We start from the raw sequence: 24,109 nt of genomic DNA on the forward strand, positions 1-24,109 counted from the left end.
GTTAAATTGATAGAGTCCTTATATAGATATAACTGGGGTAACTAACAGATTCTGTGAAAGAATAAATAAATATCCAAATCCTAATTTTAAAACACATTTTAATTTGTGGTTATGACTGAAAATTGCCTCCCGTATAAACGTTATCCTGACATTTACTACCATCACTGTTAACCAAGAGTTACAGCAATCTTGTTTTATCTAGTAGTTTACCTTTTTCCAATCAGTACAGACTTAAAATTAGACCTGTCACAGGTGAAAACTGTGCGTTTCTGTGCACAAATTGTAGCCGCAGGCATCCCAAAAAGAAAGCTGATAAACTGTATCTGCTAAAATTGAAGCCCTTAATCAAAACAAAATAAGACTAATGCTAATTAAATTATTGTATTTTCAGATAGATAACTATAAGCAGCAAATATCTGAACAGCAGGAACAGATAGCGTTTCAGAAAAGTACGATTACAAAACTTAAATCACAGTTGGCTCCTGTGAATGCTAACAAAGGTACGTACTCTAATTTGTGTGCTTTATATGTCTTTTCTTTAATCATATATTGTACTGCAGAATAGTTTTGACTTCTTTATTGCTTCAGATTCTACAATATGTATCCACAAAAGGACTCTGCGGTAATGCTGTGCTTAAGGGAAATAACTACTTCTGTTCACACAGAAATAGTCTTAACATACTTTTGCATTTTCAAATCTTGTTTATAAAATGAAAAATCTTTGGAAACCTTTTTGTTTGTTCTTTGAGAAGAACCTGAAGATTTTTTTTTTTTTTTTTAAAATGTACAGCTTGTTCAAATGTACAGCTTGAAGCCAATGGAGTTTGGGTGAGTAGAGTTGTTAATTGTAGTAACAAATTATCTGCAAACAGGATATGATTTATTTTTATGAATATTTATTACAATTGTTTGAATAATTTGTGTGAACAAGTTTTAGCCTATAGTTTTTTCTAGAACTGGGTACCATAGGTGTTTACTTTTTATGTTGTGTGACGGGTCAGTTAAGTTACATGGCACTCTTTTGTTAACTTACTGGGTTACTTAAGCTTTATAAACAGGAGTTTCTCTTTCTGTTCAAATTGTCAGTGAACATTCTTAATTCTCTGAATCAATTCTACACATGATGGAAATAAAGTTTGCAAAATGGCCATTAAAACTCTTTCAGTAAAAGCACTCTTGTGAATATTTATTTATTCACACTAGTCTAATGCTTTTCCTTTTCACAAATGCCAGCAAAGCTGATGGCTTTATTTTCAAGAATATGTGTTTATTGCTGGATTTGCCCATCCGTCTGAGATTTGAGGGCAGAATTGGGCCTCTGTTGGATTAATGCTAGATCCAATAAAGGAAACTAAAATCAACTTAATATGTATCTGCAGTGATACTTGGCCCAGTGAAAATACCAAATTCATATGATGCATTTAAAAAAAAAATCCTAACATGGTTGGTGGTGGAAAAAAATGCAGTGTTGCTCAGAGAGCTGTTTTTATTTTACAGGTAGCGCACATGGCCGCATTCTAGTGTCTGAAGATAGTGAAACATGGAGAAATGACACCTCCCCTAATCTAACTTTTGATCAGCTCCATGAAAAACTCAAACTAGCAATGCAAAGAGAGAAACTTTTAAAGGTACAGTAGCCTGATTGTCTTTAACGGGATTATTATATTTATGCTTTTAAGCTCTAATGGAGAAATGAGCTTTCAGAGATGCCCAGAACTGCTCCCTTTCCAGGGTCTTATGGACTTGATCCTCAGCTGATGTCAATTATCATAGCTGCACCAAAGTTGGTTGAGCTGTGCTGATTTCCACCAGTTGAGGATAGGGCTTCACTTTTCCCAGCTCTGTTGCTGTTTGGCAGGGTCGATCATGGGAATAATGTTGACTCGGGGGGGGGGGGGGGGGGACCTGTCTGCTCACTTATTTCTTCACCTCATGTATGTGACAGTCAAGAAGGAGCTCCCCTTTTCTGTAATGAGAATCTGTCACAATGCAGTCGTCGGGGTGGGGATGGGGACTTGGCAAGTCTGCGTGGCAGCAAGTGATTGGGGTGAGAAGTGACTTGCTGCGAAAACTGGCTGGATATATTCCTTTCCCCTACCCGCTGCTGGCTGAAGCCACACAAGGGTTTTCATCATAGACCTACTGAGGTTGGCAGGGATGAGAACAGAGCAGCAGTGTTCAGGAGGGAGGAAGTGATTTACATGAGGCTCCCACACCCAGAGCAGACCTTGTGCACCAAGCTGATCCTTTCCCTGGACTGGCTGGCCTGCTGCGTTTTCTGGGGCTTGCACATCCCATAAGGCTGAATTGTCAGTCTGAGCATGACCCCACAGTGTTGTCTTAATAAACCTTGTAAAACCAAAAGCTCAGACTAAAAAAGTTAATTTGGGGATTTGTTTGCTAAATCTGAGCTATGGACAAAGTGATCCTGCATTTTGGTGAACTAAGCACATTTTAATCAGAGGTGTTAATTTGAAAATCATTTTATCGGATTAGTGACAGTTGCTAATTATCTTGTAGGAATCTAATTTTGAGATTTTTTTTATTTAAATAAGCATTTTCAGTTTATTGTTACTAGGACATTTTAGAATGAAAGGAGCATATAAGAATCTCCTCCTCATATGGTCTCTGCCTCTGGGTTAGCACTTGTAACCCCACAATGTAATTTCCTTGGTAGTTCTTTGTATTTAATTAGAAAATGAGAGTAGAATTTAGTTGGAGAGTTAACTCCTTGTCAGAACATCTTTGCAGGTCTTTCCATTTCATTATTATTATGTGTATTCTGGTAGAGCCTAGAGGTCCAACCATGATTGAAGTCTCATTGTAATCTGTATTGTACAAATATTAAGAGACAGCCCCTACCTCGAGGATCTTACAATCTATCTAAATAAGACCGAAAAGGAGTGGGAGAAAGGAAGCTGAATTATCTCAATTTCTCAGATAAGGACCTGAGACACGGAGATTATATGATGTACTTACACTGTCATGGGAAGTCTATGGCAGAGCTGGGAAATGATCTTCTGATCTTTGATCTTCTGAATTTTAGTCCAGTGTCTTAACCACAAGACTGTCTTTCTTTTCGAGGCACAAACTACCCATCGGTACCTGCTCGTAGACTATTCAGGTATCTCTCTGATTTACAAAAAGATGTGCATGAGTAAGAGGTGTATCCGTTGTAAATTTAATCGCTTACTTAATATGGATCTTTGGTATATATTGAACAAAATTGATCCTCCTAGTATTGCATTTTTCACCCTGCCCAATCTAAATTGCTTTCTCTTATAAACGCTGTCTTCAGTAGAACCACCGATTCTTCATCAACCCAAGTATGGTAGTTCACTTCCGTGTTTTTTTTTGTTTTTGTTTTTTTTTAAATGTCCTGTCAAATTTTTTCCCCAAAAAACAGGTAAACTATATCCACAGCCATTGTCCTCCTTTCTGCTACATCCCTAGCAAAACGGTCTCATTCACTAGCTGTATAAATTCAGTATGGGTAAATCCATGGTGGTGGTATTTAAATTTTAAAATAGTTTGTCCCCTCATTCTGTCTCTAGTTAGTGTTTAGATTTATCGTGGATCTGAAACTGTGGGTCACAATCCTGTTTTAATGGGGTCGCCAGGGCTGGCTTAGACTTGCTGGGGCCCGGGGCCAAAGCCCAAGCCCTAAAGCTTCAGCCCTGGGCGGTAGGGCTCAGGTTACAGGCCCCCTGCCTGGGGCTGAGGTCTTGGGCTTTGGTCCCCTGGCCTGGGGAGGTGGGGCTTGGCTTTGCCACCGCTTTTTCCCCCAGGGTGACGGGGCTTAGGCAGGCTCAGACTTTGGTCCCCCCGCTCCTGCAGTCCTAGCATAATTTTTGTTGTCAAAAAGGGGTCACAGTGCAATGAAGTTTGAGAACCCCTGTTTTAGAACATTCCCCAGTTATGTAATTACCCGGGTCTTCCCTAGAACTTCACTTAAATACGCAAATTGTCTTCACCTGGGTCTACTGGAATCTTTCTCTTGGCTCAATCCTGTACCCACTGAAGTTGATGGAAATGTTGTTGTTGACTTTAATGGGTACAGGATCAATCCCTGATTTCTAGCAGTTCAAAATGTTTGCTTAGATGTTCAGAGATAGACAGTTGCACTATCCAGGGCTAGTAGTGATTCTCAACCTTTCCAGATTACTGTGTCCCTTTCAGGAGTCTGATCTTTGTCTCGTGGCTCCAAATTAGCCTTCAAGAGAGGTGTGTTTGCTTACACAATCAGACATACAAATACAAAAGTGTCACAGCACATTGTTGAAAAATTGCTTGCTTTCTCACTTTTACCATATAATTATAAAATAAATCCATTGGAATATAAATATTTAGAGCAGTATAAAGTTATCTGTATGAAATTTTAATTTGTACTGACTTCGCTAGTGCTTTTTATGTAGCCTGTTATAAAACTAGTCCAATATCTAAATGAATTAATGTACCCCCTGGAAGACCTCTGTGTACCCCTGGGGGTACGTGTACCCCTTGTTGAGAACACGGCTCTTTCATCTGCAATCTGTTGACATTGTAACTCAAACAAATTTCCCAGATTAGCATTCTTATACATTGATCAAGAGGGGTGACAGAATAATTCCTATACAACCATACCTGAGCGTGCCCTTGGGACATATGAGCATTGCTCAACATATCCGTCTGGATCCTCTTGCAGAGGAAAAACCATACCTCTCAAGAGAAACATTGTCTTCTCTGTTGGAATCTGCAGGTGTGCGAGCTATACCTCATAGTCAGCCTTTCACCATTAAGTACTTGTATTTTTAGTTCCTAGGTCTGAAAGAACTATCATTGATATGATCTTCATACATCCCAGAAGGGGATTGACCAGAGAGACTAGTGCAGTCTCTCTATACCATACCCAGGCTAAAACCAGAATGAAGTCATGGAAATCTGTAGACTCCTTTATATCCAGAACTGCCTCACCACAGCCTTCTCACCAATCTTCCCTCAGAAAAGGAGATTAGAGGGGGTGATAACTGGCATAATTATGAGGACCCAGAGACAGTAAAGAATGATCAAAGGGACTAAGAGAGAGTTATTTGTCAGTGCTTCCCTTTAGGAGACCAAGGGGTCAACATCCCATCTCATTCCATTCCAGGAATGGTCTTGAGTATTTCCCAGTTAGATCTTATCAACTAGAAAGGACATGGGTCCACTTTTCATGTCACAGCCCAAACCTCCCCAGGATAGCCATGACCTTTGTAGGCAAAACTACATGAAACCCAAGCAAAGAAGACCTTGCATTTCTCTCCCCTAAACATAGCTCTCATCACAAAGGCAAACAGTACCATGTGAATCAGTGTAAATTTATCTGTGAAGCATGAATACTTGACTCCACAACCAAGACAAAACACCCATATTTACCATGCTCTTCACATTCCTCCCAGAAATATTCCAGGACTTTAGATGCTATAGCAGAGGGGAAGAAATGCTTCTACACCTCAGGCACTGCCAGGGCATCAATCTCAAAAATAATTTTATGCTGCAATAAGTTATTTTGTGGTCTAGGTTCTGAGCTGTTCAGAGCATAAGCAGAGTGGTAAGAATTGTGCTGTAAGTCACCATTCTGTGCCCCTGATCCTGGGGCTGAAATGCCCCCCCCCCCCCCCCCCATGTAACTTAAAGCAGCCTGAGAGGCTACTCTAAGAAATGCTAGCTGGGGCAGTCCTGTGGAGTGCTGTGTGTTCCAGCCCCTCCCACCCCATTATGCCTCCTCCATTCCATCTACCTCTGAGATGAGGGAGCAGCTAATGGATAGCTGATATGCTGGGTTTATACCAGCTGCAGACTCTCCTGCACCTGCCTGTCTGAGACAGCTTTAAGCCTCCTTTGTGCACCACTGGAGTGATGAAAAGCAGAATTAGTCAGGTGACCTCTGAAGCTGAATGGGACACTTATTGGTAAACGTATCAATAGTCAGACAAAAGATGGTTAATGTTCCATAAGGTCATTGATAGCAGTTTGTCAGCTGACCAGCATTCTTCCTTAGAGCCATCTGAAATTTTACCTGTTCCATTAGCTTCCTAGGACAGACTATTAAAATAGGTTGCCGTGCCCTGACAGGAAAGATGAGTCATAATGGAGAGCTCCATGGCAAAGGTATAATTTCCATCCCTGCTGCTAATCCCAGTACATAAGATCCAGAACATGGCCAGATATGTTAATTGAGCCAGATACCATCTAGACAGTCCCATAGCTGTCATGGGATCATGAGATATATATGAAATATATCATGAGTTCATAAACTAATCTGGGAGAGTTATCATATTGATGTTGAAGCCACCCAGACCCAATCAGTCTTGGTGACTCTAGTTCTTAAAGGTCGAATTGCCACTGTTATAGTGTCTGTAAGATATGGGAAAGGCAATATAATGACTTGGATGGATAACCAAATAGTGAGAGACACAAAACATATCCTGCTGTAACGTCATGACCGCGCACTGTGATGCCGACTTTCATCAGTATGTGATGAAATAGCTTCTTCACAACAACATGATGCTCGTTTTAGTACACAGACAGGCTGTTGTGCTGGTATGTAGTGACTCTCCCACTGAATTTCTCTTCTCTCTGCCTTCCTTATGCCCCATTGCCTTTGTTCTCCTACTAGAGGAAGACCATAGCAACTCCCACACTGCTTCTGGTCTTTGCCTTGTGTTTCAGGGGGCACTCCTGTAATCTGTGCTCCTCTTGCTTTGCCTGACTTTTTTGGCCAGAGCAAACAGAGCACAATCCTATTTAGACTCTGCAAGAGCTGTGTACAGGGACTGAAGGAGCCATGAGCTAAGTGTTGTTGCACATTTTGCCTGTTTCTAATGTATGTACTTAATACACTTCATGCTTAACCTTGCTTTACAATTGTTACATTTTTTATTCTTAACTTTACTGTGTAATGTTTTTCAGACCTCCTTATGCTTTATAACCTTTACTCTTTCAGCCCTTTCCTCGCTCTTTTTTTAAGTACTTCAACCTTATCCAACTCCTGGCTCCACCATAACTTCCTTCAACTTCAGCACATTCAAAACTGGTAAGAATATCTTAATCCAAAAACACCACCACCTCACCCAAATGGTCAGGAACCTGTGTCTTAAACTTCAGCAAAGTTCTTACTTGCTTCCCAACTCACTAAATGTTTATCCCCTCCTAACCTGATCCACATCAAATATTACCTTGACTACAGAAACTTTTTTGTGCCTTCTACTCCTCTCACTTTTGTGATTATTTCCTTTGCTTTCCCTAAGTCCCTCCTAAGTCAAATTTCAGATTTAGCTGTCATATTTTGAACAATCTCATACTTCTCTGGAAGTTGGGAACACATGACCTTGAGTCTAAAATCTTCAGACTTCCTATCCATTTCAGAACTGAGTAAAAAATCTCTTCCTTCCTAGTCTTCATGTCCCATCAAGACTAACCCTTCTCTTGCTGCATCTTTTCTCTTCATCCCATTCCTTGGATACTAGACCTCTTTCTACTCCCTGTAATGGGGTATATAGAACCTAACCTGGACAAGGACAGAAAGGGGTTAATGGCCTGTCCTGGAAACAGGTACTGAAATCTGTCCCAGTACCTGGCAGAAGCATCAAACCTGAAAGTAGGGTCCTCCAGCTGTAGGAAGTAATCAGGAAGGTAACAGCATATATAGATGTATGAGGATGGCTTTAGAAATGGGTTGTCCTGCCAACTGAGAGCATCAGGGGAACTGGGTTTGCTAGGACTTCAGCCAGCCAGGGAGATGAGGGGTTTCTCTCCGGTGGAGAGAACCCATTTTAAAGACTGTTTTGACCACTCAGTGAGTGGAAGAAGCTGACTGTGACTCCTTGAGGCAAGGGAAGGTCAACTATGGACTAGGTAATTTGGGGGGCGGGATGAGCTGACCTGGAGCACTGACTCTTGGTTAACTGGCTTAAATTGTGAAATTTAAATATAGAAACATGTCTTCTTTAAATTTCATCCCAGAATGTGTCTATATTTTTGACTCTTACGGCAGCCTCTTTGGGACTCTGCTAATGGATTATCTGAATACACTCCCCTCCTTGTATCACCACACCTGGGGCTGGCTCCTTCTCCATTGCCTCCATCTGCCCCCATCCCATGTATACATTATACTTCGAGTTCATTGTATTTGCATGTACAGGCTTCATAAAACATGGGGGGGGGGGTTGGTTTTTTGGGTTTTTTTGTTTGTTAGTTTGTTCTGGTGAACAGGGTATACCTTGGGCCTAATTCTTTACTCGGTGACTTAAGTTTTATCCTGTTGGAGGCAGGTACCTGGCTTAATATGGCTCATCCCTTGAGCATTCTTTATCTGCCTTCCCACTGACCTTGTTTTTAAAATAATTATTTTTCCAGATGGTGTGACTTGCATTTTGGCACATTATTTATCTTGACATTGCATGTGACTTTTCCAGCCCTGGGTCTAAGTCACAGTGTTTCTATTTAACTATTTTGATCAGTTAGATCAATACACTTATAAACAAACAAACATTTAATTTTAGTGGGAAAATAAGTCTCAGGAATGAAACACCTGAATTACTCTGTTGTTTGGATGACTTGCAAAGCAATTTGAAATTTGTTTCAGAGAGAGACTTTTGTATCCAATTTCAAAATAAGAGCAGAATATTTCTGGTGTATTTGGTTGCTTTTGGACAAATATAATTTTGAACCAAGTGAATGTCTGTCTCCTATTTGCATTGTGGCATTTTAAAAATACAGTTCAGTCATCCATATTCAAATAGTTCTCTTCCATAATTTGCCTTTTCTTATTTGACTGCCACAGTGCTTCCTGAATCCCTCCAAAAATAACTGCCCAAATTCCCTCTTACTCCCCCTTTTTAAATGTGTTTATACATGTAACTGGACAATGGTCATTAGTGCTTCTATTGTCCTCTTCAAACTTTCTAGAAATCCTGTGCTTCCATTAGTATAAAAACTTTGGGTATAGACATTTCCACCACTTTCAAGGAAAGACAGCTTTTTAGCTGTTGTAACTGCGTCTCTGTGTCGCTAGCCATATATTCTTTTACTGAGAAATAATTCAAGGATTGCCTCCTTATACATTTAAAAAAAAAAAACCTAAGTCTTCCCTTTTGGTGTCCTGATGGATTTTCTCTGTACATATTAATTTCTACAAAATTCTGGTTGAATATTTGGGATAGGGCCTACACTTAAAATGTCTAATTCCTTATCTTTTCAGCATTGCATGCAGCTTGGGTCTTTTGGAAATCTAAATCACCTAAGTGATAAAGAGCTACATTTCTAACTGCTCCAGAAATTAACTCTGAAGACTTTGTCACCTTCTTTAAAATTGCTGTAACTTGATGTTTAGCATGCTATGAAACTAAATGTTACTGCACACAGTGTATATAAATGAAGTAAGACCATGTCTTCCACTTTTTTTAAAACACTAATGTGAAATCTGCTGGCTTGGCTTTTATAAGCTCAAAACAGCACACAATTGTTTTGAGTAATTGTCCATGATCAGACATATCTGTATATAGCACTAAATGGTCTTTAATTATTTCAACGCAAATTGGCATTAGTGAGTAGATAAGACTCATTTCATTTAGGTTGCCAAGACTTAATTTAGTATATCCCAGGCTGTTGCATAATGATATTCTTCCTATTCTGGAAATATTAACCAATTGTGCTATTTTTAGGAACAATTAGAAACAGAGGGCATTAAATTGAAGCAAACTGAGGAAGAAAACACTCTAAAGGAAAATAAACTTGTATCTATTATTGCCATTAAAGAAGAAGAAATAAGGTTTCTAAAAAACAGATTAAAAGAAAAAAGTGAAGCACAGGATTGCATACATATGCCAATATATGAAATGGAGGTAAGTAAATAAAATGAGACACCACACCTTTGCAAATAATTATGCTTATTTAAGATTTTGTTTATACAAATTACTCTGGTTAACAGATTTTAGATTACAACTGTATGTAAGTTGCTAAGAAAATTGTTAAAATATATACAGTAACACTAGCTGTAATGTTCCTTCAGTTAAGCCATAAAATACTTGCATCTTATTTTCTGTACCTTAATTATTCTTTATATTTTTATTTTAAATTGTTATACAATTAAATATTGATGGAGAAAAATTACATAGCTGTATTGTAGTTGGTCTTTACCGTTCAGACTCAAATTGCATATTATACCTAGCTTCAGTCTTCCTTTTTTATCCCACTCTTTTGGTCAGATTTGGTGTTTCACTTACCAGGAAAAACATCCAGGGTAGAGCAGTGGTTTTCAACCTGTGATCCACAGACCCCTGCTGGACTGTAGACTATGTCTAAGATTTCCAAAAGAGTCTGCACCTCCATTTGCAATATTTTAGGGGTCCACAACTGAAAAAAGGTTGAAAACCACTGGGGTAGCCTATATTTAGTGAACAATTTACAGTCCATGTAATACTAGTCTAATCCACAAGGTGGTAGTCAAAGGTAACAACTTGTTTAAAAGCATGATAGATAATTTATCAGCCTTTAATCTGCTTGTTGAAAATGTTAAAGACAATTGATTTTTGGAATTTAAAATACGTCAGTTCCTTAGAAATGAGCCTATGATCTGATACATGATTAAAACTGAATTGTAATACAATACAACTTCTGTGCATTAGCTTCTCTACCTATAAAGAGGATGATAATGCTTACCCACATATTAAAGTCCTATGAGAGTCTCAAACATAGGCGCTGACTTCCCCTCTTTTTTCTGCGGGTACTTGACCCCCACCCCTATTCCAACCCCTTGCTCAAATCCTGGCTTCGGCCCCGCCTCCTCCCCCCAGCCTGGAGCTTGCTAACACCGCCAAACAGCTGTTTGGCAGCTGGGCGGGAAACACTGGGAGGTAGGTGGAGGAGCAGCGATGGGGCATGCTCGGGGGAAAGGAGGAGGGGAGCTTGGCTGCCGGTGGGTGCAGAGCATCCTCTAATTTTTTCCCCGTGGGTGCTCCAGCCCTGAGCACCCACAGAGTCGGCGCCTGTGGTCTCAAATGAAAACCTCTGTATAAGGGCAAAATAGTGGCATTACCAAATTTGTACTAGAAGGGATTTTAAAATCAAAGAATGAAACATGAGATTTCTTGTACATTTGTTTTCTAAATGGCTTCTTGGGATACACATAAGATTAGTTGGTTCTGCTGATTATTGAAGAATGTTGAGACATTTGTTAATCTACCTTTGTGTTAAATCCATGTAAATGTAAGAATCGAAATTCGTACACCAAAACAAGATCCCTAATCCATGTTTTACTTTAAGATTAAACATACGAAGATTGCTCCAGCTAGACAGGATTTATCTCCAGGGATCCCTGGTATTTTAACTGTGCATGAAAGGTAAATAATTTTTGCAGCATTTTTGTAAACAATGTTCACATTTGCTCAAAAGTAATAAGGCCAGCTGCTTCCCTCCCTTTTCACAATACAGAAAGAACAGAAAAGGGCCCAGAAGCAGCGTAGGGAGGGGAGCAGAGCCTGTGTGGCATGTGGACGCATAGCTGGCGTTCTGTGGATATTCAGGGATATATCAGGAGGAAGAAAAAACAACCACTTGATGCAGCAGGGGTTTAAGCTCCATGGGAAATAGCTACGGATGTTAATGCTGGTTATTGTATCAGCTTTAACTCCTTTTGAGGGCAATCGTGCAGCCATGCTGGAATAACTAGTGCAGCATAGGAGGGCAGTGCTGCCAGGAGAGGGCTCAACAGATTGCACAAGGGACTAATCCTTCAACTTTATGGTTCCAAATCTGAGTGTTTTGGGGCCAGGTTTAGCTATGGAGTCACTGCCCACAATGCAGAGGAGGCCTTGTGATCCCTGAATAATCAAAAGTAGGGCATCACAGAGGTGTATGACACTGAACCTTGCTGTATTTAATGAGTGAGTATTGCCCTTCTGCATGTTTTATGGTGAAGGGGGTTGACCAGAGCCTTAGTAATATTCTCCTGTGAAAAGTGCAGACCTAAGGCAGGTTTTTACTAACCTTTGCTGAAGGATCATTTAGAAGGAGATTCTTAAAGGTGTGTCACATGGGGTGGAAAAAATGGGATTGTGCTTTTTGCTACTTTATTTTTTTTTCTAGATCTTATTTGAAGTGTCTGGTTTGGTTTGTTTTTGTTTTTAAATTATTCCCCCTTTTCTCCCCCTCCTGCCCCGGCGCATGTTTTTTACATTAAAATTCAGCTCTTGTATGCCCAGTTCTTCTTCTCGCCAGGCTATGCATGACTGAAGAATTTGCAGGATTATGACATGGCATCAGAGAGAAGCAAGTGAAATCTGATTGAATAAAATATCTGTGGTATCAGACTATTTAAAGCTTTTGAGTGGAGTTTGGGGTGTTTAACTACTAACGAACTGAAACACCTGAGAAACAGTTGGAATGAATACTAAAACCACTCACCAGCTGTCCTCATTCTTCTGAGTGAGTTCCTAATCCACATCTCTGTGTCCTCCAAAGGACACCTCTAGCAAAATGAGGAAGGCAGCACTTAATAGTCCAAACTGCAACAGGGTGAATAAAAACACACACAGAAAAACCTTTTGCTTCTTTATGCCACAGGGTTTTTTTGTTGCTTTTATCAAAATAAGACACTAACCCTCTGTGTCTCTCCCCTACCCCACCTCAAATCTTCAGTTCACCTTTAACTAAAAGTCCTTTTTGCAAGATCTAGGAACTTATGCTTCATTAGTCTGTGTGGTCTCATGTGCCTCAATTCAAGTATTTGTGATAAGTAAGCAGAATAATGTAATATGCCATGTTTTTCAAGAAGCCAAAAACTGCACTTGTATGAAGAGCTATGTTTTCCATTCTTAGCGTGATTTTACTAAGTATTTGACAGCCATTTAGGAACCTGTGAAAGGCCCTGAGGGGGGAAAAAAAACAAGAGGAAAAAAGCTAGGATGTGGGTTGTGCAGAAGGGAATGGCAACGGACACCATGTCTACACTACACAACTTTAGTGGCATGGCTGTGTTGCTACTGTTTGTTAGTCGTGCTGTGTAGCCGCTGTTTGTTGGTTCTCCTGCTGACAAAAAACTTCCACCCGCAACGAGCAGCGTTTGCATTGTCCGCAGGAGAGTGCTCCTGCCGACAAAGCGCTGTTCACACTGGCGCTTGTCACCCGCAAAACTTTTTTGTCTTTCAAGGGTGTGTGGTTTTTTTGTTTTTAAACACCTCTGAAAGAGAAAAGTTTTGTCGTTCAATTGCCAATGTAGACGTGGCCTAAGTGAGGAGTTCTCCAGCCCTCTACAAAAATGTCACAAAGCAAGCAGAGGAGGGAGCCAGGGAGCAGCTGCTTTTGCATAGCATATTTCCTTTCTTGCATGGACTAAAGTCCACAGCAAAAATGGGAAATAATGTATATTCACAACAGCATTAGCTAATTTCTCTGGACTGGCCCTCGCATGAACACAGAAGCACTATAATTGCCAAGGATGTGTTGTACTGCCAATGCTGGAGGGAACTCAGTGAAACATGAAAGGTCTGTGGCTCAGATTTCCTTTGAATCCCTGGCCTATGAAGGTTTATTGTTCCATGCAGGGGGCCTATGCATGTGATATGATCAAACAGCTACATATTTCATCATGTTTGACTACTTTCTTCCCTTCCATTTGCTTTTGCAAAGGAGAGAGTGTGTACGTGTGTGTGTGTGTGTGTGCGCGCACGCACCTTAAGGAGAAGACTACCAGCTAAATGTTTTTCTGGTAGTCAACACTATCTCTGGCTTACAGTTGTGGAATTTTTTTTTTTTTTTTTTTTTAATTCAAGGTCATGAAAGAGCTGAACCCACTGACACTTTTTGATTTAAAATATTGAACTTTTAGGGAAGATCTAGAGATGGTTTTCCAGGAGATGAAGGAAGAATGTCATCGAATATGCACACTAGCAAGAAAGCAAACAGACCAACTCAGTAAACTTAACATAAAGAGAGAACCTGTAAATGGTAACATCTTCCTTTAGCTCTTATTGTGATTCAACTGTTTGAAAGCTTTGCTTTATATTTGAAAATACTGTAAATTACACATACATTGAAAGTACTTCTACTGTTTACCATCTGCTTCTTTCAAGTCTGCTCACATGGTGCTCTGCAGTTCACTAAGAAAATGCACCATGAGTTTTGGAATTGTATGAGGAACATTCCAAATTACATGGGTAAGAGGCAGTCACCATGTAAGAGACTTCTTCTTTTTTTGTCCCTTGAAGTAGATCATTGGCTCTCACTCAGTCTGATTCCCCAGCATGCTCTGAGTGACGGCACTTTTTGTTTTTTATTTAGCTCTGTTTATAAAAATGCCTGTTATGAATATTTCCAGCCTCACATTTGTCAAAGAAGGCTGCTGGCATGTGGAGAGGTAGAGGACTTTAAGACAAAGTGCCTTGTGCAGACTTGAAACGCCCTATTTATTTATTTATTTATTTATTATACAGACTAAAGGTCCAACTCTCGCCAAAATCAGTGGAAAAACTGACTTCAGCGAGAACTGGACTAGGTCCTATGAGCCTGATCCTGCTATCACTTATACTGGACATAATACATAATACTTGAAGTAGTTTCATTAGCTTTTGCATACTATAAGACAGCAGGATCAGGTCCTGATAGGGTTTTATAGACTGCTTTTCAAGCCCTTACAAAAAAAATTTACTTTACTCTTCCAGCTTCCTGCAGATGTCTCCAATACATATTGACAAACTAGATGTTACAACTTCACATGAAATAAGAGCTAGTGGTCCATGACTTCAAGGGGGGGAAAGGGTAGATGAAAGTTGATCTTTTATTTATGTGCCAAATGTGTCCCTCTTATCTCTGATTTGGGGCACTCAGCAAGTTATTCCAAAGTTGATGTTTTGTCTTTTCTTGAGGCAAGTACAATGAAGTGCTGATCATGACTGTGAGATATATTTATTAATAACGTGACTTCCAGTCCTAATAAGTAGTACACTGGACTCCCTTAAAACTTGTATTCACTGTCTAACTGTTAAACGGTAACCATACTTGTGATAATTTCTCATAGATAACAATTAAAAAGATAAAATTTTAATGGTACCCACTTATTGCTGTACTCAGCTGAAATCAATATGTACAAGTATCTACTTCAGCTAAACATGGACATCAACTGCTGAAAAGAAAATACTGAAAGAGTCTAAAGTTATGCTCCTAAATCCATATTTTAATACGTAAATAAGGGACCTGATATTCCAAAGTTCTGGGTATCTGTCAAGCTGCTTCCAGTTAATTAATAGATGCCTGTGAAATTGATTTCTGTGGGTTTTTTTGACACTACATTATTATTGTGTATTGTTTGTTCTATATAAACAATACTATGTCCTCTTTTCGCATTAAAAGATTCTCTGCCTCATTCAGGAAGAGACAAGTTGGGTGAGGTAATATCTTTTATTGGCCCAACTTCTGTTGGTGAGAGAGACGAGCTTTTGACCATACTGAGCTCTTCCCCAGACCTGAAGATGAGCTCTGGGTAGCTGAAAAGCAGAAGTTGGCCCAATAGAAAGATATTACCTCACCAAACTTGTGTCTCTCATATCCTGGGACCAACATGACTATAACTAGTTTTAGAAGAGGCAAATTCACCCTATAATTTTAAAAATATATATATATCTGTAGCATAGAAAGCAGTAGACTTACCATGCCGGTTTCTGCCTGTGAATTTATATGGCGTCTATCACCATAGATTGGAGTGATTTCAGGAGGACTTTGCATACATGAAATATATAGTAAAACTATTCCCCAACTTGATTAGAAGTAATATGTAGATTATTATTTGTAGTTCTCGAATGCACTGAGAGCTCTCAAACACAGAGGAAGACCATCCCTACCGTGAAGGTCTATTCACTTCAAATACTTTGGGACTACAGTGCCTAGCACACTGTTGGCACTCCATAAAACAATATCTTGAGTTACAACAGCTGCCAGAACTCTGTAGTAAATGTACATGAGTGTGTGTTGAGAATATGGGGCAATCTAAGAGGGATAGAATTGTTAGAATAAATTAATCAAGCTCTGTCATTTCACATTCTGGTTTTTTTGCCTTGAGGCTATCCTTCTTGAATGGGATGATAGGGGGAGCATCCCTCAAATTATTGGCTTCAGGAAAATATTCTAAAAAAATCAAGAAAGAGAATCAAGAAAAATAACTGATCCACACATCTGTGCTTTAACAATTACTTTGAAATATTTCCATAGATGGCGTCTGACAATTTCCTTTTTTTCCCCCCCCCCCCCGTTACAGAAATTCCGTTTTCCATGCCTATTCAGTGTACTGATAAAACTGATGAACAAGCAGAAGAACTTTTTAAACCTCAGGTTAAACCAGATATAAATAGAGGTGTATCATGCACAACATCTATCACACCAAGAGGAGTGGGCCAAGATGAGGAAGACAACTCTGTAGAATCACTTTCTAAATTGAATGTCAAGTTTCCACCTACAGACAATGACTCTACTTTCTTACAGAGCACTCCAGATAAACCAACAGTTCCTTGTACTGCAATAGCTGAAAATATACTTCAAGATCATCATTTTAACATGAAGCATGAAGACCATACTATGAACCGGAGTAAATTGGAATGTAACCCATTTGAAACTCATGGAGTTGACCACATAACTATGCAAAACCTAACTACACTTGACAAAACAAAACCCCCAAGCCATACAACCATGCTCAGACAGAATACTCAGGACAAAACACCATGTTTGAAAACAGCAGACATTGGTACGAAACTTGTACATCCGTACACAAATCAGGATGCCATTGAATTAAATTTTCCCTCTTCAGAGGCCACTGGGAGGGCTGTCAGAGGACCTCAGCAGGTATCTTTATATTGATATTGTATATTTTAAAGGTTAATATTTCATTTAAACAAGTGCCGTGCAAAGGTCTTTCAGGCAGGAATGAAACCTATATGAATCACACCATTTTTATGGTGAACATTTGACTTTTATGTAGATCTACTTTCTGACACTAAATTTGTGTACATTAACTACATTTTCAGTGAAATAATGGAGGGATTTAAATTAGATTTAAGAATGTAGATGTTTGCACAAATTTCACTTCAGGAAGATATTAAGTAACTGTTTCTGTATCCATTGCAAAATTGATTTTAATCACAACTATCCAAAAATTCTCTTTACCCAAGTATTTATTCCATAGAATCAAATAGTGTGCATCTCTATACTTTTTAAAAATGTACAACTGAACATTTGGGCATGTGCTATTTTTAAAAAATACCAGATAGATGATTTTTTTTTTTTCCCCAGAAGGAATTATCTTTAGATCTAATGAGGGACAAACACAGAACAACTTAAAAGGGATAAAATACTTTAGAAGTACTTGTAGAATAGGAAAATATGTACTTCCACAAATAGTCATAAATGGAAACCTAAGGAAATACAGGCAAATGTATATCTACTTTTTAAGTAGACACTTGAGGTGTGATGATTTTTCAGAAGTATGAACGTCCAGAACTCCAGCTGAATTCAGCGTGAGCTGTAGATGCTCAGTATCTCTGAAAATAAGGCCCTTTGGCCAAATTCAGCAAAACAATTGTGTGTGTGAGTCCCCTTGAGTGCTCTGCTTAATCAGAGCCTTTGGATGACATCCTGGCTCCATTGAAGTCAGTGGCAAAACTTCCATTGACTTTAATAGGGCCAGGATTTCACTTTTTGTCCCTTTCTCGTAGGAGGGAGTGTTACCCAAAGGCTAGAGCAGATATTGATATTTAGGATTTTTGCATTTTCTTCTCAGCTCTTCCAGTTATTCCCTTTGACCTTGGGCAAATTGCCTTAACCGCTCTGTGCCTCAACTTTGCCTTTAAAATAAGGAAAAGAGGAGCTGTGAGGCTAAAATAACATTTACCTGCTCTAGAGATCCTCAGATGCTGTAGATGTATTATTATTAAAACTGACCCAGCCTAGTTCTACTGTCTACCATAGTCTTAAATTTAATTTCTGAAAATTTTTGGCAGAGAATCTGAGATTTGTAGTGCTGATTTACATAATTTTATTTTTTTAATTACCACAGATTCATTGTTCAAAGTGTGTGATTATATTTTCAATATATTGTTTGTGCTGTGGTAGATTTTAACTTTATCCTGAATTATTAATTACATACTCCTTTTTATTGTACTTTATTTTCCTCCAAATTCTCAGTTATAGTTGGGACTGAGTACAAGAAATTAAACAACTTTTTATTACAAGTAGAATTCCTGTGGATCTATGAAGCGTCCATTCTACTACTTGGTTTTTTTTTCTCCATTATCTCTCCTGCTTGTTCTTTTACTAGCTAGTCTGTGAATTCATTTTTCAATAGATGGCACCCTGCATTGTATATTACAGCAAGTGAAACAGCTGGTGTGTGATTAAAAGTTCATAGGGAAGTATGCAGCTTTAAAAGTGCAGGAGAGTTGGTGGACAAGAGAGCATAGGGTTAGATAATTGGTATTTGTGAAAAATAAGGAAATTAGTTTGAGGGTATCCTTTTTAGAATGTAAATGACCAATACTACAGCTCTATGGGGAGATTTTAATATCGAATGTTACATTTCAAAAGAAAACTGGCAATACAAAATAGTTTCAATATTTAGAAGTCATATCCATGTAGCAAAGTAGAACATAAGGACATTGATTAAAATGTTGCATCTTATCCAGAAGTTTATTTGACAGAAGCCAATATTACTTTAGAATCCATTAAATATACATGTGTGTATATTTAAATAAAGGTGATGTATATTAACTGCTTCCAAAATGTTTTCATGCATTTTGTTTTGGGTGAATTGAATTGATCTGTTGTCTTTTTACTGATTATAGGGTTAGAGATTTGCTCTTAGCTGAGTTCAAGTGCTGAAGTATCATCCAGTTAGATTAATACAACTTCTTTACGCTGTATTCACATTGACAAAACTTGGGCGTGTAATTCTCTTCACTGGGTGTAGCTGCAGCAGTTGCGCTCTAGTTTAGACAGTGCCCAGATCTTTTTTACCACCTTGTCGTATAGGGACTAGTAATAAACAACCAACCAAGCCCTGTCGATACCTATGCCAAGTACTGGGAGGCCTGCCTGTGCCCTGTCTATAGTTGCTACTGGTGGAGCTCCAACAGTGGTGAATTACATGCTGGATTTTTTTTGCCCCTAGTATAGACTAGGACTTTGTCATATTTACTGTATATGTTAACTTATAAGGTGGAACAACCCCTTTAAAATACAATATATTTGGCAACAATGAACCTTTGGAGCTGCTGCTCTCAGTTTATGTGGTAAATTTAGCTTTTTCCTGTTTTATGGATATTAAATGGAAAACTCTGTACTGTTTCCTTAAGGTACAGGGCTGCACAGAGATTTTGGAGGCCTGGACAAAATCTGAAGCAGTCTCCCCTTCCCTTCCCCTCCCCCCCCACCCCCCCAAAAATAAGGGTGCAAAAACACTGAGGGGAGGCTGTAGGGGTTGGGTGTGGAGAGTGAGCCTACCCCACACTTACTGCGTAGCAGTGGCTCTTGTCCTGCGGGGCTGGGGCTGGCTACCCACCCTGGGCATTGTGAGCTGCTACACAGGGTCACAGTGCCAAACCTCAGTGGCACTGCAACCCCATGCGCCCAGTCACAATGCCACTCAGTTTAGGGGGCCCCCTGCAAACAGTTCCTTTTCCTTTCCTCTCCTCTCCTCCTCCCTTTTCTCCATCTGGGTGGCCCTGTTAGGATATAGTACCTCTTTGAAAACAATGTGATTGAAACATGTGGCAGATTACAATAAACATGCATCTTACTGGACCTAAGACTTTACAGATTTATAGTTAACTGTGTTTGTACATATGTGCACGCCTTTACAACTTAAGGTCTGATTCCGCAAATATTAATTATTGATGCAGTGCTTTATTTAGTGGGACTGCCAACCCTAGCGAGGCCGCAATTCAGAAAACCATTTAAAATGCATAACTTTAAGCACATGAATAGTCCATTGACTGTAATGGGACTGCTATTGCTTGAAGACATTTAAATAGATGCTTAAGGTCCCAATTCAGCATAATGCTTAAGCATCTCCTTAAATCTGTCCCTATTCAGGGAAGCACTTAAGCACATGCTTAAGTCCCCAAGAAGTCTGTGGTATTAAGTGTTTTTCTGGATTGGTACCTAAGCCTGGTAGTTCCAGATTGTAAGATTAGAACCTTACTTAGTCCTCAATACATTTCAGCAAATTTTACAAGAACCTTTTTGGCCACTTTAAATATCATGCCTCTTTATATGGTTATTAAAAATGCCAATTTATTCAAGGTGGTGTTGCAAGTGAGTAACCACAAACACACTCCTATAGGAATATTTAAAAGTATGTTAGTGTCTAGACAAATTTCATATGCAACTTACATCAACTACCCATGATATACAATCCGTAGATTGTATTGCAGAAGGAACTGATGTAATTACACTTAATTACTAATGAACAACAGCCCCCTGAAATGCTAAACCTTGTTTAGGAAGGGAATTAACTCCTAAAAGAAACTGCATCTGGTTTAGAAATAAGAACTAACCACTGTGAAAGCCAGCTTGGTAGCACAGTTTGTTGCCACTGGAGGATTAAGCACCTGCTTTTTAGCCTGGCAAAGTTTGGGAACATGAAAATTGAAGCTCTTTTATGGGGATGGACAGCAAGAGACTTAACTTCAAGGGAAACTGCTTGCCTTTCTATTGCCAAAATACTCTTTCCCTTCTGTGCGTGAAGTTATAGCAAAAAGACTGTAGCAATCTCTCCTGGGCTGTGCCCCCTCCTGCCACTTACTTGCTGCCATTCAGTTTGAGTGCACTTTGGCTTATAACTTGATGCCAAGTAGGAAGAAGAAGCAGAGACTCAGACACTTCAGGCCACACAGTCTTTGTGATGAAGAAATGAGGATTGCAAAGGGAGGTTAAGGATTAATTTAATTTCATTATTGTAATATTAGCAACAGATAATACAGAGGTAAAATATAAATTACCCTATATTGCCAGGGAGATTGCTTTCTGCTTAAATTGAAAACTAGATACGTTCCAATAGGGGGAATGTAAAATAAAATCTGCCTCATGTTAGTCTTATATAGTAAACCTATGCTGTACTCTAATGTAAAATGTATATTGCTTATTTTCTAAAAAGGGCAATTTTATCTGTACAGGAATGTTTATACAGTATCTCAGTACAGAGACTACAGATGCCATGGTTTAGTTTCCTACAGTGAAATATTTGAAGAGTCCATAAAAAGCCTTAGTATTTATTACACTGACATTGTTGATAAAGGAAGCTTTAGTTGATTCTCATGAGTGTTTTTTAAAATCTGACTTCTATTCTTGTATTTGACACAGTGTTTGCAGATGTAAATGTATAAATGTTTAGTTTCCTTCTGATTCTTTTACTTCGCCAAAATGTGAAGTCTTTTCTTGATTTTAATGTAATGAGAACCAGAGATGCCATTTTTGTTGTTAAAATATATCACGTATGTACAAAATCTAACTAGTGGAAAACAAATGCTGGTAACTTTTATATTTAGAACTGTATTCATTTAAAACACAAATAAATAACTTTGCTTTTTTTTTTTTTTTTTTTTTTTTCCAGCCCTTCTGGAAGCCATATCACACTCAAGATAATAACTTACTGGCACAAGGTTATACAGACTCAGAACTGAAGCAGTCTGGAATATGTGAATTCTGTCAAAAAGTTTTCCCACCATCTACTACATCCAGGGGGGATTTTCTCAGGCATCTTAATTCACACTTTAAAGAACAATCAATGTATCCGGAAGCAAGCTGAATAAGACTTTGTAGAGATACTGGGTTGCACTTTTGTATATTTTTAATTCATGTGTGTATGTTAACTTCAGAATTAAGACTATGTTCATAATGATGTCACTGAAACTGTTTTTTAGTTAAGTTCATGTCAATTTTTTAAAATTACACTTAACGTTTGTAATTTTACGCATTTAAGTTAGCCAGTAGAAAACTGTAATTCAGTTTCATTTCAGTATGTCATGTTGCAATATGATCTTTGGGCCTGATCCTACAAACCTTTTCTTACGCAAGTTACCTTCACCTGAGTAGTCCCACAATAATTAATGACTACTTGTGTAAGTAAGGACTACTTGCATGAGTACATGTTTGCAGAACTTGGCCTTTAATTTGGGGAGATAAAGTGTGAGCTGTCCTATCCATTTTCCTCAGTGCCCTTGGGCCTGATCCTACTCCTGTTGTAGTAAATAGAAGCAGGAACAGGCCCCAAGAACATCTGAAGGGCTAGGGCGGAATGTCTAAATTTGACTTAAGACAGGTTCAGTGTTGTATTTTTATTGCAGATAAGGTTCCTATAAAATTACTAGAGCAGCCAAGTAACAGGTATGTCATACTTAAGATACATTTGTCTTTTGTTTACACTGATCTCTGGCAATGACGTAATAAACAGATTTGTCTCAGATACAAAACAATACTCGCTCTCTGGCTAAAATGAAGATAGCAATGGTATGTATCTTTGGCAGAGGTGCACTATTAAATAATGTATATTGTTAGCATTCATAACTCATGGAAAATACCTATTCTTCTGTGGGAGCTGACGCATGCTTTTACATAGAGAGAAGATGAGGATGAACCAGGTTACGCTTTCCCCTAAAACTACAAGTTCAAAAGATAATTTTGCATTTCTTGTGGTTCCCTACTGGCTGTTACTCAAACACAAGGGAATTTTTAAAAAAATTGAACACAAGTCTTCAGCCCAAAATACTCTCTTAAACTAAAAATCACTTTTAAACTATAATTTAAATTTTGATGGCTGTGTGTGTATTTTATGAATGCTAGATCAGCTAGCTTGCATGTTGTTTTTAAACAGTTGACTTGCAACGATCTCTTCCAAGAGAGCTGTCTGCACTTAAGTCTGGACTGGAACTGTTCAGTCAAAGTGGTTGTTAGCATTAATATATTTTCTATAGCTACAGGTAAGCATGGCGCTAATTTCTCTCTCTTTTCAAAGATTTATGGGGTGAGGGTCACCATTTTACAAAGCTAAAGGGAAATAGAAATCTTGCATCGTTTTTAGAAGTGGATTTTTAAGTCACTGGAGAATGCTCCTACACTAAACATTTTTCTACAACTATTTACTGTAGTTTTAAGTGCCTGCTGTGTATGTGACTAGCTGTTGGCTGCTGATGTACTGTAATAAAGTACAGGGTACAGTGCTTGTCTGTTCGTGTGACTTGGAGAGTGCGTTTGTTACCATAATAGCGTTAAAACCCCTTTTCCTACGTCGCTCCACGGATGGAAGGGTTTGAGGCAGGCGCGTCTTTGGGCGCAGTGGGGCAGGTGAAGTTCCCGTCCAGTTATCGCTGGGAGGTGAGCGCTGCTGGGGGTGGTACTTGGTGTGGGGGGGAGAGCGGGAGGGAATCGCTCTCCAAAATAGGCCGACACCCAACTGCCTTGTCCTCTGGCCCGTAAAAAGCAAGACCCGCAGCTCACCTTGGCAAGAGCTGCGCAAATCGCGATTTACCTTTTAATCCCTGCCACCTTTTTTGCGCGTGCCTGCGTTTTCCCTCTCCTGCTCCGAGCCGAAGAGTGTCCGCCCAGGGGCCAGAGCTCTCCTCTGTGCACAGCAGGGGTGGCAGGCCTAGAAACGCCCCTTCCCTCCCCTGGAGGAAGAAGCCAAAGATGGGGAGTCGTAATCCACCTTGCCTATCAGCCTCGGGGGCCTGACTCCGACGAGAGTTAAATCTGCATTTCAAACACTCCTGCCTGAGGGGCGCCACGTCCAGGGCAGCGAGCGGTGCCCGGACCACAGCAAGGGGCTGCAAGCATCAATTTAAAACCCCACCACCCCCAAAGCACCCCCTGGCCAGCTGCAAGCCGCTTGGAGCAGCGGGAGGTGAGGGCGCCGCTCTCGCGCTGCGCTCCTGGAGGAGGGGGCGGCTGCACGGCGGCTCACGGACATCTGCTTCACTACGCTCCGCACCAGAGCAGGATCAGTTGCAGCGATTTCTCCTCTCCCCCGTTTAACGCAGCAGCGGAGGCTGAGTCCGCAGGGGAAGTGCATTAAGAACCTATCACGGGTGGGAGGAAGGAAGCAGAATGAGGGCAG

General features: G+C 39.6%; 1 protein-coding gene across 2 annotated transcripts in view; it reads left to right on the forward strand.

The window, feature by feature from the left end:
* Positions 1–23,144, forward strand: part of TANK (TRAF family member associated NFKB activator) — a 35,627-nt gene extending 12,483 nt beyond the window's left edge. The window contains exons 3-9 of one of the 2 annotated variants that reach the window (XM_074967429.1): positions 392–500; positions 1,498–1,628; positions 9,684–9,863; positions 11,284–11,360; positions 13,847–13,965; positions 16,268–16,848; positions 21,611–23,142. In XM_074967429.1, the coding sequence (XP_074823530.1) occupies positions 392–500; positions 1,498–1,628; positions 9,684–9,863; positions 11,284–11,360; positions 13,847–13,965; positions 16,268–16,848; positions 21,611–21,805 (1,392 nt within the window). In that variant the 3' untranslated portion in view covers positions 21,806–23,142. Of the gene's footprint in view, positions 1–391; positions 501–1,497; positions 1,629–9,683; positions 9,864–11,283; positions 11,361–13,846; positions 13,966–16,267; positions 16,849–21,610 lie in introns of both variants that reach the window. The other variant, XM_074967430.1, reaches the window with a different exon arrangement.
* The last annotated feature ends 965 nt before the right edge of the window (positions 23,145–24,109 follow it).

Source organism: Natator depressus, chromosome 11 (assembly GCF_965152275.1).
Source record: "Natator depressus isolate rNatDep1 chromosome 11, rNatDep2.hap1, whole genome shotgun sequence".
NCBI lineage: Eukaryota > Metazoa > Chordata > Testudines > Cheloniidae > Natator > Natator depressus.